Below are 12,800 nucleotides of genomic sequence, written 5' to 3' on the forward strand. Positions count from 1 at the left end.
AAAAAGTCTGTGTACTAATTACTAAACCATTTAAATTACTCTCATTATTTATTACCCAAAATTACCATTTATCTATTCCAGGTATTCCTATCCATAATACGGGTAAATATATTCATAAATTTATTTCTCGATTAAAAAACCGTGCAATTAAAAATAGAATTTAATAAAATACTAAATTATTATTTTTTTCAGGTTTTCCTAATGGATTTTTTCTATGGAATAATAGGCTACAAGGTCTTACAAAATCTCCAAGTCCCTGAATGTTTATCAACTTTTAAAAATTACCTAATTATAAAGTGTACTGATAATTTTTTAAAATTAACATTAATGTATTTTACTATATTTATCAAACAAAAATATCAGATAATGCCCCAATGTTTCATGGGCATGAATACATAAAAAAAAAAAAAAAAAAAAAAGCATTTAACAATAGCGTGACAATAGAAAAGATAAGAACAATAAATGTGAGACTAAGATGATTATAAAAGTATCCAAATAATTATAAATACTTGAGCAAATAGAAATAATCTTAAGCTTTAAATAATTGATAGACATTTTTTAATGACATAAATACTTAATTTTAGTAGTGAAGCTGAAGCGGTCGCGGAAAGATTCAAAATGCAGAACTAAGTGTTTAAAAAATTATAAAATTTATCTATTGTATTTAATTTACCAAAAAAATTAAAGTTAACAAATGAAAGCCGGCAACTCTGCGTTTTACTTTAAGCCAAAATAATTAATTTTCTGTAGATCTGATTGACTTTGACGTTTATTTATAAATTAGGTAAGTATTAAATTTGTTTTAGTGCATAAAAGATTATGCAATTAAAATTATAAGCTCTTGCAAAATTATATTCAAACTTTATTTTACGATACTCTTGTACGCGTGCGCACAAGATCCCAAAACGGTCATCGTAACTAATGTCATTCTCTCAAATGAACAGAGTAATCGACAATCAATTGAGACAATTGGCATGACGCTAATCTAGTCTGATTGTTCATTGAACATTTTACATGTCCGTCTAAATGTTAAAAAATAAATTTTATCAAGTGACTGTGAGTTAATTCAAGTTTTTAATTGTTTCTTCATGCCTAGGCTAAAACAAGAAGACATTGTTGTAAATATATTTGAAGTGCTTTTAATTACGCAAGATGTCAAGCAAGTTGTGGAAAGCTCTCACGAGGAAAAGAATAGACAGAGATTTAGAGGGCAAAGGCAAATTGGCCAGAGTACTTGGTCTCTTTGATCTCACGGCTCTGGGAGTCGGCGCGACGTTGGGCCTCGGGGTCTACGTTCTTGCCGGAAGTGTCGCCAAAGGAACCGCTGGTCCTGCGGTGTGCATTTCCTTCCTGATTGCTGCGATTGCGTCAGCTTTGTCAGGTGAAACATTTTAATGATAATTGGAAAAAATTTTTAGCCGTTTTGTGCTCATTGGAGTTTTTTTAGGAATGTGCTACGCTGAGTTCGCTTCCCGCGTGCCCAAGGCGGGATCTGCTTACGTTTACAGCTACGTCACTATTGGAGAATTTGTCGCTTTTGTCATCGGCTGGAATCTCATACTCGAGTATGTAATTGGTGAGTGAATTTTAATTAGTGATTGAAGAAAAAAACTTTGTGTAAACTGGATGTTTTGTTGGTATTCTAGCGACGGCGAGTGTTGCTAGGGGGCTCAGTAATTACGTTGACTCCTTGATTGAGAATAAGATGAGAAATTATTTTCACTCGGTCATGCCAATAAATGTATCATTCCTGTCGGAGTATCCAGATTTCTTCGCCTTTACGGTCGTTCTGCTTCTTTCTCTTCTTCTTTGCATCGGCGCCCAGGAGTCATCGTACCTCAACATGGGATTTACGGCAGTAAATTTGACGACTGTTTTAATTGTCATTGTCGCAGGATCTATCAAAGGTAAGCAGCAGTCAGCGAACCAATAAAACGCCGGAATTTAAAATAATAAAATAGTTTTTATGTAAACTTTGCAGCTGATCCGGCAAATTGGAACATCGACCCGGCGAAAATTCCTCCAGAGTTCAAAAATGCTGGGACCGGTGGATTTATGCCTTTTGGAATAAGCGGAGTTATGATCGGAGCAGCGAAATGTTTCTATGGATTCGTCGGGTTCGACGCGGTCGCCGCCACAGGAGAAGAAGCTAAAAATCCACAAAAAACAATTCCGCTTGCGATAGTAATTTCTCTTGCTGTCATCTTCGCGGCCTACTTCTCTATCTCTACAGTTCTTACGATGATGTGGCCTTACTATGACCAAGTCAGTCAATAAAATAAAAATAAAATCCTGTAGTCATCACTGAAAAATTTAATTTAAATAAATAAATTATTTTTTTTGGCAACAGGATTCAGAAGCGCCACTTCCTTATGTCTTCCAGCAAATTGGCTGGCCGTCAATTAAGTGGATCGTTAATCTCGGCGCTGTTTCTGCTCTCTGTACTAATCTTCTAGGTTCAATGTTCCCACTTCCTCGGATTCTCTATGCCATGGGAAGTGACGGAGTGATGTTCAAATTTCTTGCCCAAGTTCACGACAAAACACGCACTCCAATTTTCGGAACTCTAGTTTCTGGAATATTTATAGGTTAGCCAACACATTAATTGAAACCAGCGGCCATTTCTTACAATGGCATCCATTTTGTTCCAGGTCTGATGACTCTCATGTTCAATCTCGAGCAGCTGATCGACATGATGTCCATTGGAACCCTGCTGGCGTACACCATAGTCGCCATTTCTGTCCTAGTTCTCAGGTATCAGAAGGCAAATCAAGGAGTTAAAATATCCATGAACACGATACCGGAAGAGCGGCCATCGCCTCTAGATTATTGTAGACAGATTTTCAATGTCGACAATCAAACAGTTCCCAGCGACTTCTCCAGCGAAATTTCCAGCTGGGGCATAGTTATTTTCGGTAAGATCGCTACAAATTTAAATAGTAAAATTTGTCTTCCCTTTGTTGTCATGTCCAATGTTTGGTTTTGTTTTTTTAATACAGCATCAGCGGCATTTATATTTGGTTTGATTTTCAATTGTGTGCACTTTGATGATAGTGCTATTAATGTCTTCCTTTACGTTATTTTAATACTGATAGGCATTATTCTTATTGTTACCGTATTCGCCATTAGTAGACAACCCATTGATCCAATAAAACTCGCTTTTAAGGTAAACTTCCATTATTTTAAATTTTAAAATTAATTTTTGTTATTAATCTAATATTTATTTTAGGTCCCATTAGTCCCTTTCTCTCCCTGCCTCAGTATATTTATAAATCTATTTTTAATGCTTCAATTAGATGTTTTTACATGGATCAGATTCGCTGTATGGATGGTTATAGGTAATTTAGATTTTTTTTTAAAATATTTAATTAAGCAGAAAAAATTTCGTGTATAAAAAAATACGAAAATTTTCCGAAAGTTTGAGTTGAATTTTTCCTTCAAAAAAATTAAATAATAATTTTCAATTATTCCACTAATTAATAACTTCGATTCAAATTTTTTAATCAAATTCAATTGGAAAATAATTTTTTTTCAAATTAATTTTCTGAAGTTTCCGATTAGAATTTTCCAATCAGATTTAATTTGAATTTTTAATCAGAATTCTGAATATTTTTCCAATGGTTTAGAAATTTTTCAGAAGTTTCTCAAAAATTTATTTAAAAAATTTTTATTTTAATTTTTCTGAGGTAAAAAATTTTGAAAAATATCAAACTAGTAATGAATTTTAAAAAGTTTAACTCAAAGGTGGACCCAAGTATAAAATTTCCTTAAAAAAAATTTTGAATTTTTTTTTTTTTTTATAAAAAATAAAAAAAATTAATTTATTAAAAATGCTTTAGGTTTTTGTATCTACTTTTTCTACGGAATGAAAAATAGTCTGCAAGGCCAAAAAAATATCTCACGACTTCTAGACACACCACTGCAATAAAATAGTTATAATTATTTTTGTATTTTTAAATGACTTGTTAATTTTAAATATCGACGCCATTAAATAAGGATTTTTTGATTTATTTTTTGTAAATATTTTACACCAAGCCATACTTATAGTACATATATATTTAGTATAAATTAATATATTATATATTCTGTTGAAAAAATTTCGTTAATTCTCAGATTTCAAATTCAGAGTATATATATGTATATAATTGGTTTTATTTTCGCAGTAATAGTATAAAAATAATTCATCGAAACCTAAATTTTTGTCTATTAATTAATAATATTAATTAAAAAAAAATGACTTTACATTAAAACTTAGATAAGGAATGTACGAAATGAACTATAAATATATGACCATTTGTTGATATAAATTGTAATAAATAATGGCAATTAAGTAATCATCATAAGTTTAAAAAATTAATTAAATGACTAGTATCTACGATAGGCCTACATTTTTTTATAAACCAATTATGTAAATTAATATCTCAGCCCCATTGTCTCTTTAAAAAATAAAATACTGTAAAGTAACGGTTTAATTTTTCTTACCGCCTGTAAAACCTCCGAGACTTATGTGCTGCCAATTGGCCTGCAATAAAATTAACCAATTAATTATTCAAATAAATATCCCATGTGTTAAAATAAATACTCACCCCAATGCCTGTTGTCCATCCAGTTCCTGCCGGATTTTCACTGGTGACTCCAATCCTACGGCAGACGATACCAGCGCCTGAAATAGCCCAGACTTTGCCGGACTCTCGACAAACAGACACGTGACGGAATCCTTGTTTGGCAGCGACGACAGAAAGGTCGATGTGAATCGGGTCATTTGGCATCGCGGGCAACGTTTGCCAGTGAGTTCCTTCAGGGAAAACTTTCGGCTGAATTTCACGACGAACTGAAAGTCTCCCCGCGGTGTCTAGAGCCCAGACGACATTTTTTCCAACGGAGATTTGCTTCAATTGAGCTCCGGATGGGGGTTCAACGTTGGTCCAGACTTCGCCAATTGGCTTTGAGTTCGTGATTCCGAACCTCCAGTAAGAAGATCCATTTTTACCAACGGCCCAGACTTGGCCCAGAGGACCGCAAGATATTCCAGTGAGAGCTTGATCACTGGGTATGTGTTCCCAAGACACTCCCATGGGACAAGACTCAGAGACTCCACGGCGGTAGAGAGCTTCACCATTGGCGGCAACTGCCCAGACTTCAACTGGAGCATCGGGTCCAACGTTATCCGGTGAATACAAAGACACGTCAATAATTTTGGTGTTCCCAAGTTCTTTCCAAGGTCCACTGGTAGTTAACAAGCACCTTCTGAACCATCTTCGTCGCCTGACGTAGTCAGTAAAATTTTTTTTCCCATGGTACTGCGACGGGAAGTCTGTCGCGTACTGCCAGCCGTCGCGATCAACGCCCCCGGGTGTGTGGAAGTCAATTATCCAATCGGACACCCATCTCCAGTGCATGGACAGCAATTTAGTGAGTTCTCTCGTTCGTTTATGGCGACCAGTAACGTCGCTCCACATATACCTGTCTGTTGGTAAACCATGCGAGGTATAACCGGTTACTGGGTTCCATCGTTGGTTTTCATATACGTAATAATTATGGGTGTCTGTCATTGAATTGATGTCAGCATTGCTGGTGCCAAGTCCTCGGAGAAAAGTTCCACCCCAACCCCCGGTGTATACCCAGGCAGTGTTGTCGTAACCAATCCCCCAGGTTATTCCAGCGGTGCAGGTTTCGACTTTTCTCAGATGACCGCCCATTTGTCTCCAGAACATTGACGTCGGTTCGATTATCACCGAAGGCGATTTATAAATTACTGAATGCAGAGTCATGAGTCCTTTTATCCTCAAGTGGGTGATGTTGTCTGGTGGTATTCGGTGACAGTAAAATGTGTATTCCTTGTCATCAATAAATATCCGGTAGCCTCTTTGCTCGCAGATTATTTTAAGTGAAAAATCAGTACCAGGTTTCAGTGGACTTCCGCCTGCTCTTTCTTCATCGTCCCACTGTCCGTTTTGGTACGTGTTCCTTATAATCAAATTTTCTTTCAAACGCGGGTTGAAGTGGAATGCTATGTCATGAGAATCATTGGCGGCCTTGTACTTCATCGCCGTCGCCATATGGCAGACAAGATTGAAGGCCAGTCTGTCGGCGTCATCGTGGACGCACACTGATATGTGCAATGCATGACCTGGACTGAACCCGTTGTGCAGAATACTTTCAAACGGCAACTCTTTGCTGGAGATATCAAGCTCCTGGGAGTAGGTATCGTCGATCAGTTGATTCGCTTCTGCGACAACTGGGTCGTAGACAAACACGTCGCCTAGAGCAGTCGTTGACCAGATGGAGTTGGGACCCGGTCGCCCGTAGACGTTATTTGTCTTACACGTAACAGACGTTATGTGACTTATCCAGTCTTCTAGCTCAGTGTCGCTGGCAAACTGGAGTCTAAGTACTTTGGATTTTGGTAACCGCGGGGTGTGAATTGCCAGTCTTGGACTCCCTGGTTCGCTGCAGCAAACTACACACACTATTTCCGTCACTGGAAACTGCATTACCGTCGTCGCGCCGTCAGCATTCAATACTGTCAGTGTGCCAAAGTCTAGTGAACCGCCGTCGCTACTTATCCACTCGAGTTCTATCACACAGTCCTCATAATTATTGCTTCCTTTTAATTTACATTTCGCATCTCCATTTTTAACCCAAGATGATCTGGAATAAATTATCATTACATTTTTTTTATTTTAATCAGGTTAAAAAAATTTATTAGATCAGTTGTCTCACCTCTCAATGGCTTTTTCGCAAGTCGACATGTCAAAATTGACATCCTTCATTCTATTTTTTAATTCTTCAAGGATATGAATCCTCCAGGGCTCAGCAGTCTCTCCGTGATTCGAAGCGAAGTTATCAGCAATCCTATTAAATGTAACAAATAAATTCTATCATCAAAATACATATTTTTGAGTTTAAATTATACAGCATTGTGATAATTTATACGTACCACTTAGGAGGGTTAGTACAATCAACAAAGCAAGCACCAGCTTCAACTTTACACCAGAGGACATCGCACTCTGCCCAATAAATAGCAGCCGTGCTTTCGTCTTCACCATAAACTCCAGACTCTCCGGTCCAGTCGGGGTCGAAAACACTGCCGTCAGTTTCCGGGTGCGCTTCAACACCGACCATAGAGCCAACAGAGTGCACAGGACTCCAAGCCGCTGGGTTGACTTTGACAGTACTGCTCATTCCCTTGCCTGAAACTACTGTCGACTCTCCGCTGTGCGAAAGAGACTCGTTAGAAATGGTTATATTCGCCGCGGAATCAGCATCTGAATTAACTGAACCAGCGGATCGGGTTTTTTCATCGGCATTGAACATCTCCTGGAAGGAAGTTTGCTGAGAGATTCCTCCATTCGATCCACTCGCTTCATTCTTCTGCCACAGTTTCAAAGACGTGGGAGTCGGCGCTGATCTGGACTGTTCTTCCCAGTCGCGGATCAGAGCAGTGCTTTCCCCAGTGCTCTGAGGTCTGTTCAGAGAACTCCAACTTTGATGACGCTGCTGCTGCGGAGTTCCGCACATGCTGTGGCGATTGTTTGATGACAAACTAGCACTACTACTTGCTCTGCTTAATTGCAGAGGAGCTGTCAGGGATCTCCATTTCTTTCCTGTCAATTCTGAACGCGTTATTCCAGCTCTGTAATACAAACATCTGTCCTCGTAGCCGATTGCCCAGACCTTGAAAAAATAAAATGACAAGAATCAGTTTCTATAAAGTAGTAAAAATAATTGATAAAAATTTTAGCTGCTAACTTGGTCATTTGGAGCCACTGAAACGGAGCCCATTTTACTGCCCATTTCGACCCACCCGGTTCCTGTAGCTAATTGCTCACACATACCACTCATGTCACCCTTAATCCCTTTTCTAAACCACACACTGCCGTCGTTAGTGACAGCCCAGACAGCGTCGCAGCCTACACTGACTTGTATCAGACGGAGATCCTTTTGCGGTGGCTCTACTTGACTCCAATCTTCTCCCATTGGATTTTCCCGAGTGACACCAGTTCTAACTAAAGCTTTGCCGTCAGTAAGTACAGCCCATCCTAATCCCGTCACTCCGACGCTAACTTGTGATACCTCTTGACCATTAGATAATTTAATGGCACTCCAACGTTGTCCTTCAGGGGACGTTGAACTCACCCCGACACGGAACATCACTCGCCCATGAGCTGTTACCGCCCAGACGACGAGACTCCCGATACTGCCACCTGGTATTTGAGTGCCACCGATGGCCACGTCTATGAAAGGTTCTTTCGTTGGGTCTTTATGGAGAGGTGCTATAGCACACCAGGAATTCATGGCACTGTAACGCCGATACCTCACCCACTTGCGTCTTCTCACGCAAGACTTCCACTGCTTCTTTGTGGAAAAAGTCGCTGGGAAATCAACGGCGTAAGTCCAGCCCTGTAAATAATCACAGAACTTGAATTTATTTTTTTTCTACTCATTGCTGACGCGCTTTTACTTCTTACGAAATGATACCATTACTAACGTCATGATCCAGAGGCTGTCCGTCTAAAGTAGTCTCGATATTCCAGTCTCCTTCCCACTGCCACGCCATTGATGGAAGTTTTACTTTATCACGCGATCTGTCGACTGATCCATCAGCGTTTGAAAAATTGTACCTGTCTGTTGGCAACAATCGGCCGCTAAAACCCTCCAGCGGGAGCCATCGCTGAAACAAATTAATTATCTACTGTCAAAATAATTTTTTTAAAAATTTATCGCGCTCTTAGTTCGATTTTAGACCAGTCCGAGATTCCGACATCGTCTGCTCTTTACTCATGACTTGATTAGTTAGTTTGAAATTTAATACTAGTTGTAGACAAGTTCCTGTCTTTCATTTAAAAATTGATCAATGGGTTAGCTGACTGGTTGTAACTGAGACTATTTGCTCCAGGCCAGGATCAAGATGAACCCATGACTCTAGACTTCTAAACCATCTAATAGCCGCGTCTTTCATAAACGCCAGCAGAATTGACAGCTTGTGAATTAATCTTCAGCTAACTTTTGCTGGTTCCTATCATCAATAAACTTGTACCTGTTTATGAAATAATAAATTACCTCGTTCTCATAAGTTTCTTCTTTTATTCTTATCGGAATGTCTAAGCCATGAACGTGAACGTAAACCTGACGATCGCCACCAATCGCCCACATAAAATGCGGAACTGCTGACAGCCTTTTAAATTCTAACCCAAGATATGTAAATTCACGCCACATATGGCCGGAAGTTGATAATCCAAATACTCTGCCCTCATTATTTATTGCGTAGAGATACGTACTTGGCATTTTTTTTTTCTAAAGAACATAAATAAAATAATTAATACAGGGCAAAATGAGTGTCACTGTGACAGCGGAATTTTTTAAAATTTTGAATAAAAATTTAAAAATGCATATTTAGATGAATGAAAAATTAGTAGGTGAATTTTTAAAAATTTCATTATTTAAAATTTATAACTTTTCTCATGTCTGTTACATTTACTGCAGTAAAATTTATTATGATCCTAAAGTTGATCGAGGTCTAATAATTTTTGAATTTTTTACACCGATAAATTATAAAAAAAAAAATATTAAAAAAAATGCACTTATTGATTTTTAAATTTTTTAAATGCGCATTTTTTTTTAATTTAATTTTATTAATTATTTCCTCTACTTATTTAAAATTTTGAATTTCTCTGATGTCTGCTATATCCACACTCATTAAATTGCTAATTGTTTTCTAACTTGAGGATCATAATTTATTGTAAGGAATTTGTATAATTTTCTTAACATATTTTACCAAATTTATTCACTTGTCACTAATTGTTATCAGTATAATTAATACATAAATCAGGATTAATTATTATGTAAATCGATATTTAACTATTTCATTTTGATAAAAAAAAAAATTTTTTTTTTTTTCCAACTTATCAATTTAGCAGGAAATATTTTTCCTATTTCACTAAAACTGTCAGTCTTTTGAGGACTAGAAATAACTTTATGTCGGAATAATAACAATCAATATAAGTTATAATAGTGATAATAATAATTATAATAAAGTGCAAGATGTTAAGTATTTTTTTGCAGCGCTATATATTATATATTTATATATTTATAAAAATATACTCCAGTTTCCAGCGGTCGGTAATGAGCATGAATATAACAGACAATTTTAAAATTATAAATAAACAGAGTAAATAATCAATAAATTTAAATTTGAAAAAAAGGGAATTTAAAAATTTAAAAATTCATAAGTGCATTTTTAAAAATTATTATTTTCTGAATTATTTATAAGTTTAAATTTATGTCTGCTATTCACACTCTGGTCGGTAATGAAATTTAAATTTCCCCCAAAAAATCTTATCTCTGTTTGGTAAAAAAAAAACACAAGTGCGTATTTTTCCCCGGCGTTTAAATATTTTAACCTAAAAATTAAAACAAAAGAAAATCAAACAATCCGGCGACAGAGCAACAATAAATTACCGAGTAAACAATGGCGAGTTTAACAAACTTTCGGCTTAAATTAAATTTATCGAAATTTTACACCGATGCCAGGAAATTGAGTTTCATTTACGTTGACACGTCAGCAATAAGTAATGTCTTGCAACTGCACTCTAAAATTGCAAATACTTTTGGAATTGTTGAGTCCTTTTATCTCATTACGGAGAATAATATTTTCTTACCTTTTGTCGAGGATATTAGAGTTATTCAGCTGAATGATGTTATCACGTAAGTTTATTGTTTCATTTTTTTTAATTTTATTTAAATAATTAATTTATTTACTTTTATTATGACAGAGTTATCCCTGGACGTCCTGGATTGTCAATTGATGCTCCAACACCAAATGGAACAGTGACTCCTCCCAGCAAAGTTGAACCCTCAAGTAAATTTGTTTTTAATCTAGAATTTAAAAATTTTGAAATTAAGCGGCATTTTTTTTTTTTTTTTTTTTTTTAATTTGAGTAGAAGTACTGACTGGATGTTACTCCAGTCTTAAAAAAATTTGAGCTATTAATTTAAAATTTAAAATATTTCTCGCGCCAAAAAATTTTTCAATTGCATTAGAAATGAAATATTTCAAGATTTTTAAATAATAAAATTATCGATATTTTATTAATTGTGAAATTGATTTTGTAACTGATATTTATTTTAGAACCCGAATCACAGCATCAGTCAGAAGAATCCGACAATACTGAAGTCGAAGTTTTTGTTGATCCAATATCAGAAAAAGATGTCGATACTGACATTAAAAATGTCAACTCCCCAAGTACAGTTCCAAAGAAAAAGCGTAAGAGAGTACGACCTCGTCATAAAAAAAATAAAAATATTGAAAAAGAAGAAGTGGAAGCTAAAATTTATCAGCAAAATGGATTTTCTGCAACAAATGGCATTAGTATAAACAATGAAAAATTAACACCGAAGCATTTAAAATTTAATTCAGACGATGAAAATCTTCAAGTGACGAATGACAAGCAAGGAAATGGAATTCCTGCTCGTACAAAACCAACTGTTCGTTCTAATGAAGCTGCATCTTTGTCGACTTTGCTGAGTTTAAAAAATAATCCCGTTCCCGTTACCTACTCCAGCAAAAGAGTGAGATCTAATTCTGAAATTTCTCATACGTCAAATGTCTCACGTATGTCTCAATCTCGAGGGCCCGGAAAAAATAATATTAAAATGGAGACTGCAGCATCTCCAGTACCCACTTTACCTGAAAATCTAAGCAATGGATCATCAGATATTGATTTTTCAAAAGTAAATCCACTCGACTATCCCGTCGTTCCTGGCGTGAGTTTTGAAATTGGTGATGTCGTTGCATTCCGCGTAAGTATTTTACAATAATATCATTTATTAAATATAATTATATACTAAAACATATTCTTTATCATTAACAGACTTTGAAAATTGGAGAAGATTATTCTCCAACAGTCTCTGGGTATATTATCGCCAAAGTTTGCGCCCGAGATCATAATTCCGATGACTACATTTTTAAAATAATCGGTAATTTATTTATTTCTTAAGTGTTCAAGTTTTTATTAATTAGTTGAGTAATCAAATTAATAATTTCAGATGGACATGAACAAATAAAAACTCCAGAAGGTAAATTTACGCTACCGTCCGACAATAATGGTGACGAAAGTAAAGTTGAAGTTGATAACGAGCTGATAAATTTAAATTCTGTTCATTTGGTTGAGCCACGATTAATTCATCGTACCAAGTGATTTTTTTTGTATAATTTTTTTTTACATTGTGTTTGTTCAATGTCCTAGTAATTTAAAAACTCACAATTTATAATTAACAATAATAATTATTGTATTTTATTAAGAGTTAATTAATTGTGAGTTTTGTAATAATTAATCAACGTTCTTGTTTTTATAATTTATATTATATATGAATATGATACACAAAAAAAATATTTCTTGACGCAAAGAAATTGTCACCTGCTCCAATAAATTTTTTCATCATAAATTGAAAATAAAAATTTTCTTGAGTCCCAATAAAATTTTTATCTTCAATTCATAGTTAAAATTTTTTTTGCGCCAAGAAATACTTTTCGGTGTAGTGATTAAATGCTGGCAACACTCAAGACTTTGTGTGGTAGCAGATAAAACCTAAAGTAAGCTCACATTGTACCAACTTCCGGCAAAATCGCTTCTCATAAAGCTCCTTCATTGACAGGCTTTACCTTTTAAGCTCTTTGGTATCATTATTAACGTTAACGCTGTATGCTCTAGGGCGCAAGAACGTGTTAGTTTATACCGTTTGCCAGTCAGATTTCAGTGATAAGCTCCATTCAATTTATAACCGAACAAAGAGCTTTC

General features: G+C 35.6%; 3 protein-coding genes across 5 annotated transcripts; 2 read left to right on the plus strand and 1 right to left on the minus strand.

The window, feature by feature from the left end:
• The first annotated feature begins 6 nt into the window (after nucleotides 1–6).
• Nucleotides 7–4,010, plus strand: LOC103572126 (cationic amino acid transporter 2). 2 transcript variants are annotated; one of them, XM_008550575.3, is made up of 11 exons: nucleotides 7–102; nucleotides 193–784; nucleotides 1,097–1,381; nucleotides 1,448–1,576; nucleotides 1,647–1,907; nucleotides 1,982–2,265; nucleotides 2,351–2,588; nucleotides 2,652–2,915; nucleotides 3,000–3,166; nucleotides 3,230–3,338; nucleotides 3,840–4,010. In XM_008550575.3, the coding sequence occupies exons 3-11, from the start codon at nucleotides 1,153–1,155 to the stop codon at nucleotides 3,926–3,928; spliced, it is 1,770 nt and encodes a 589-aa protein (XP_008548797.1). In that variant the 5' UTR covers nucleotides 7–102; nucleotides 193–784; nucleotides 1,097–1,152; the 3' UTR covers nucleotides 3,929–4,010. The 2 variants fall into 2 exon arrangements, with proteins under 2 accessions (XP_008548797.1, XP_014300785.1); XM_014445299.2 differs by lacking the exons at nucleotides 7–102; nucleotides 193–784 and having other exon boundaries at nucleotides 821–1,381.
• A 52-nt stretch (nucleotides 4,011–4,062) lies between these two features.
• Nucleotides 4,063–9,996, minus strand: LOC103572127 (tectonin beta-propeller repeat-containing protein). Of its 2 annotated transcripts, XM_008550576.3 has the most exons (8): nucleotides 9,779–9,996; nucleotides 9,064–9,297; nucleotides 8,492–8,674; nucleotides 7,753–8,403; nucleotides 6,941–7,677; nucleotides 6,724–6,855; nucleotides 4,587–6,651; nucleotides 4,065–4,522 (listed from the first exon to the last, which is right to left on the minus strand). In XM_008550576.3, the coding sequence occupies exons 2-8, from the start codon at nucleotides 9,286–9,288 to the stop codon at nucleotides 4,469–4,471; spliced, it is 4,047 nt and encodes a 1,348-aa protein (XP_008548798.1). In that variant the 5' UTR covers nucleotides 9,289–9,297; nucleotides 9,779–9,996; the 3' UTR covers nucleotides 4,065–4,468. The 2 variants fall into 2 exon arrangements, with proteins under 2 accessions (XP_008548799.1, XP_008548798.1); XM_008550577.3 differs by lacking the exons at nucleotides 9,064–9,297; nucleotides 9,779–9,996 and having other exon boundaries at nucleotides 4,063–4,522; nucleotides 8,482–8,569.
• Nucleotides 9,997–10,358: 362 nt separating this feature from the next.
• Nucleotides 10,359–12,310, plus strand: LOC103572128 (uncharacterized). The gene is made up of 5 exons (XM_008550578.3): nucleotides 10,359–10,707; nucleotides 10,776–10,861; nucleotides 11,132–11,802; nucleotides 11,874–11,979; nucleotides 12,049–12,310. Exons 1-5 carry the CDS (start codon nucleotides 10,472–10,474, stop codon nucleotides 12,198–12,200), a joined length of 1,251 nt encoding a protein of 416 aa, XP_008548800.1. The 5' UTR covers nucleotides 10,359–10,471; the 3' UTR covers nucleotides 12,201–12,310.
• Nucleotides 12,311–12,800: the final 490 nt, after the last annotated feature.

Source organism: Microplitis demolitor, chromosome 2, assembly GCF_026212275.2.
Source record: "Microplitis demolitor isolate Queensland-Clemson2020A chromosome 2, iyMicDemo2.1a, whole genome shotgun sequence".
Classification (NCBI taxonomy): domain Eukaryota; kingdom Metazoa; phylum Arthropoda; class Insecta; order Hymenoptera; family Braconidae; genus Microplitis; species Microplitis demolitor.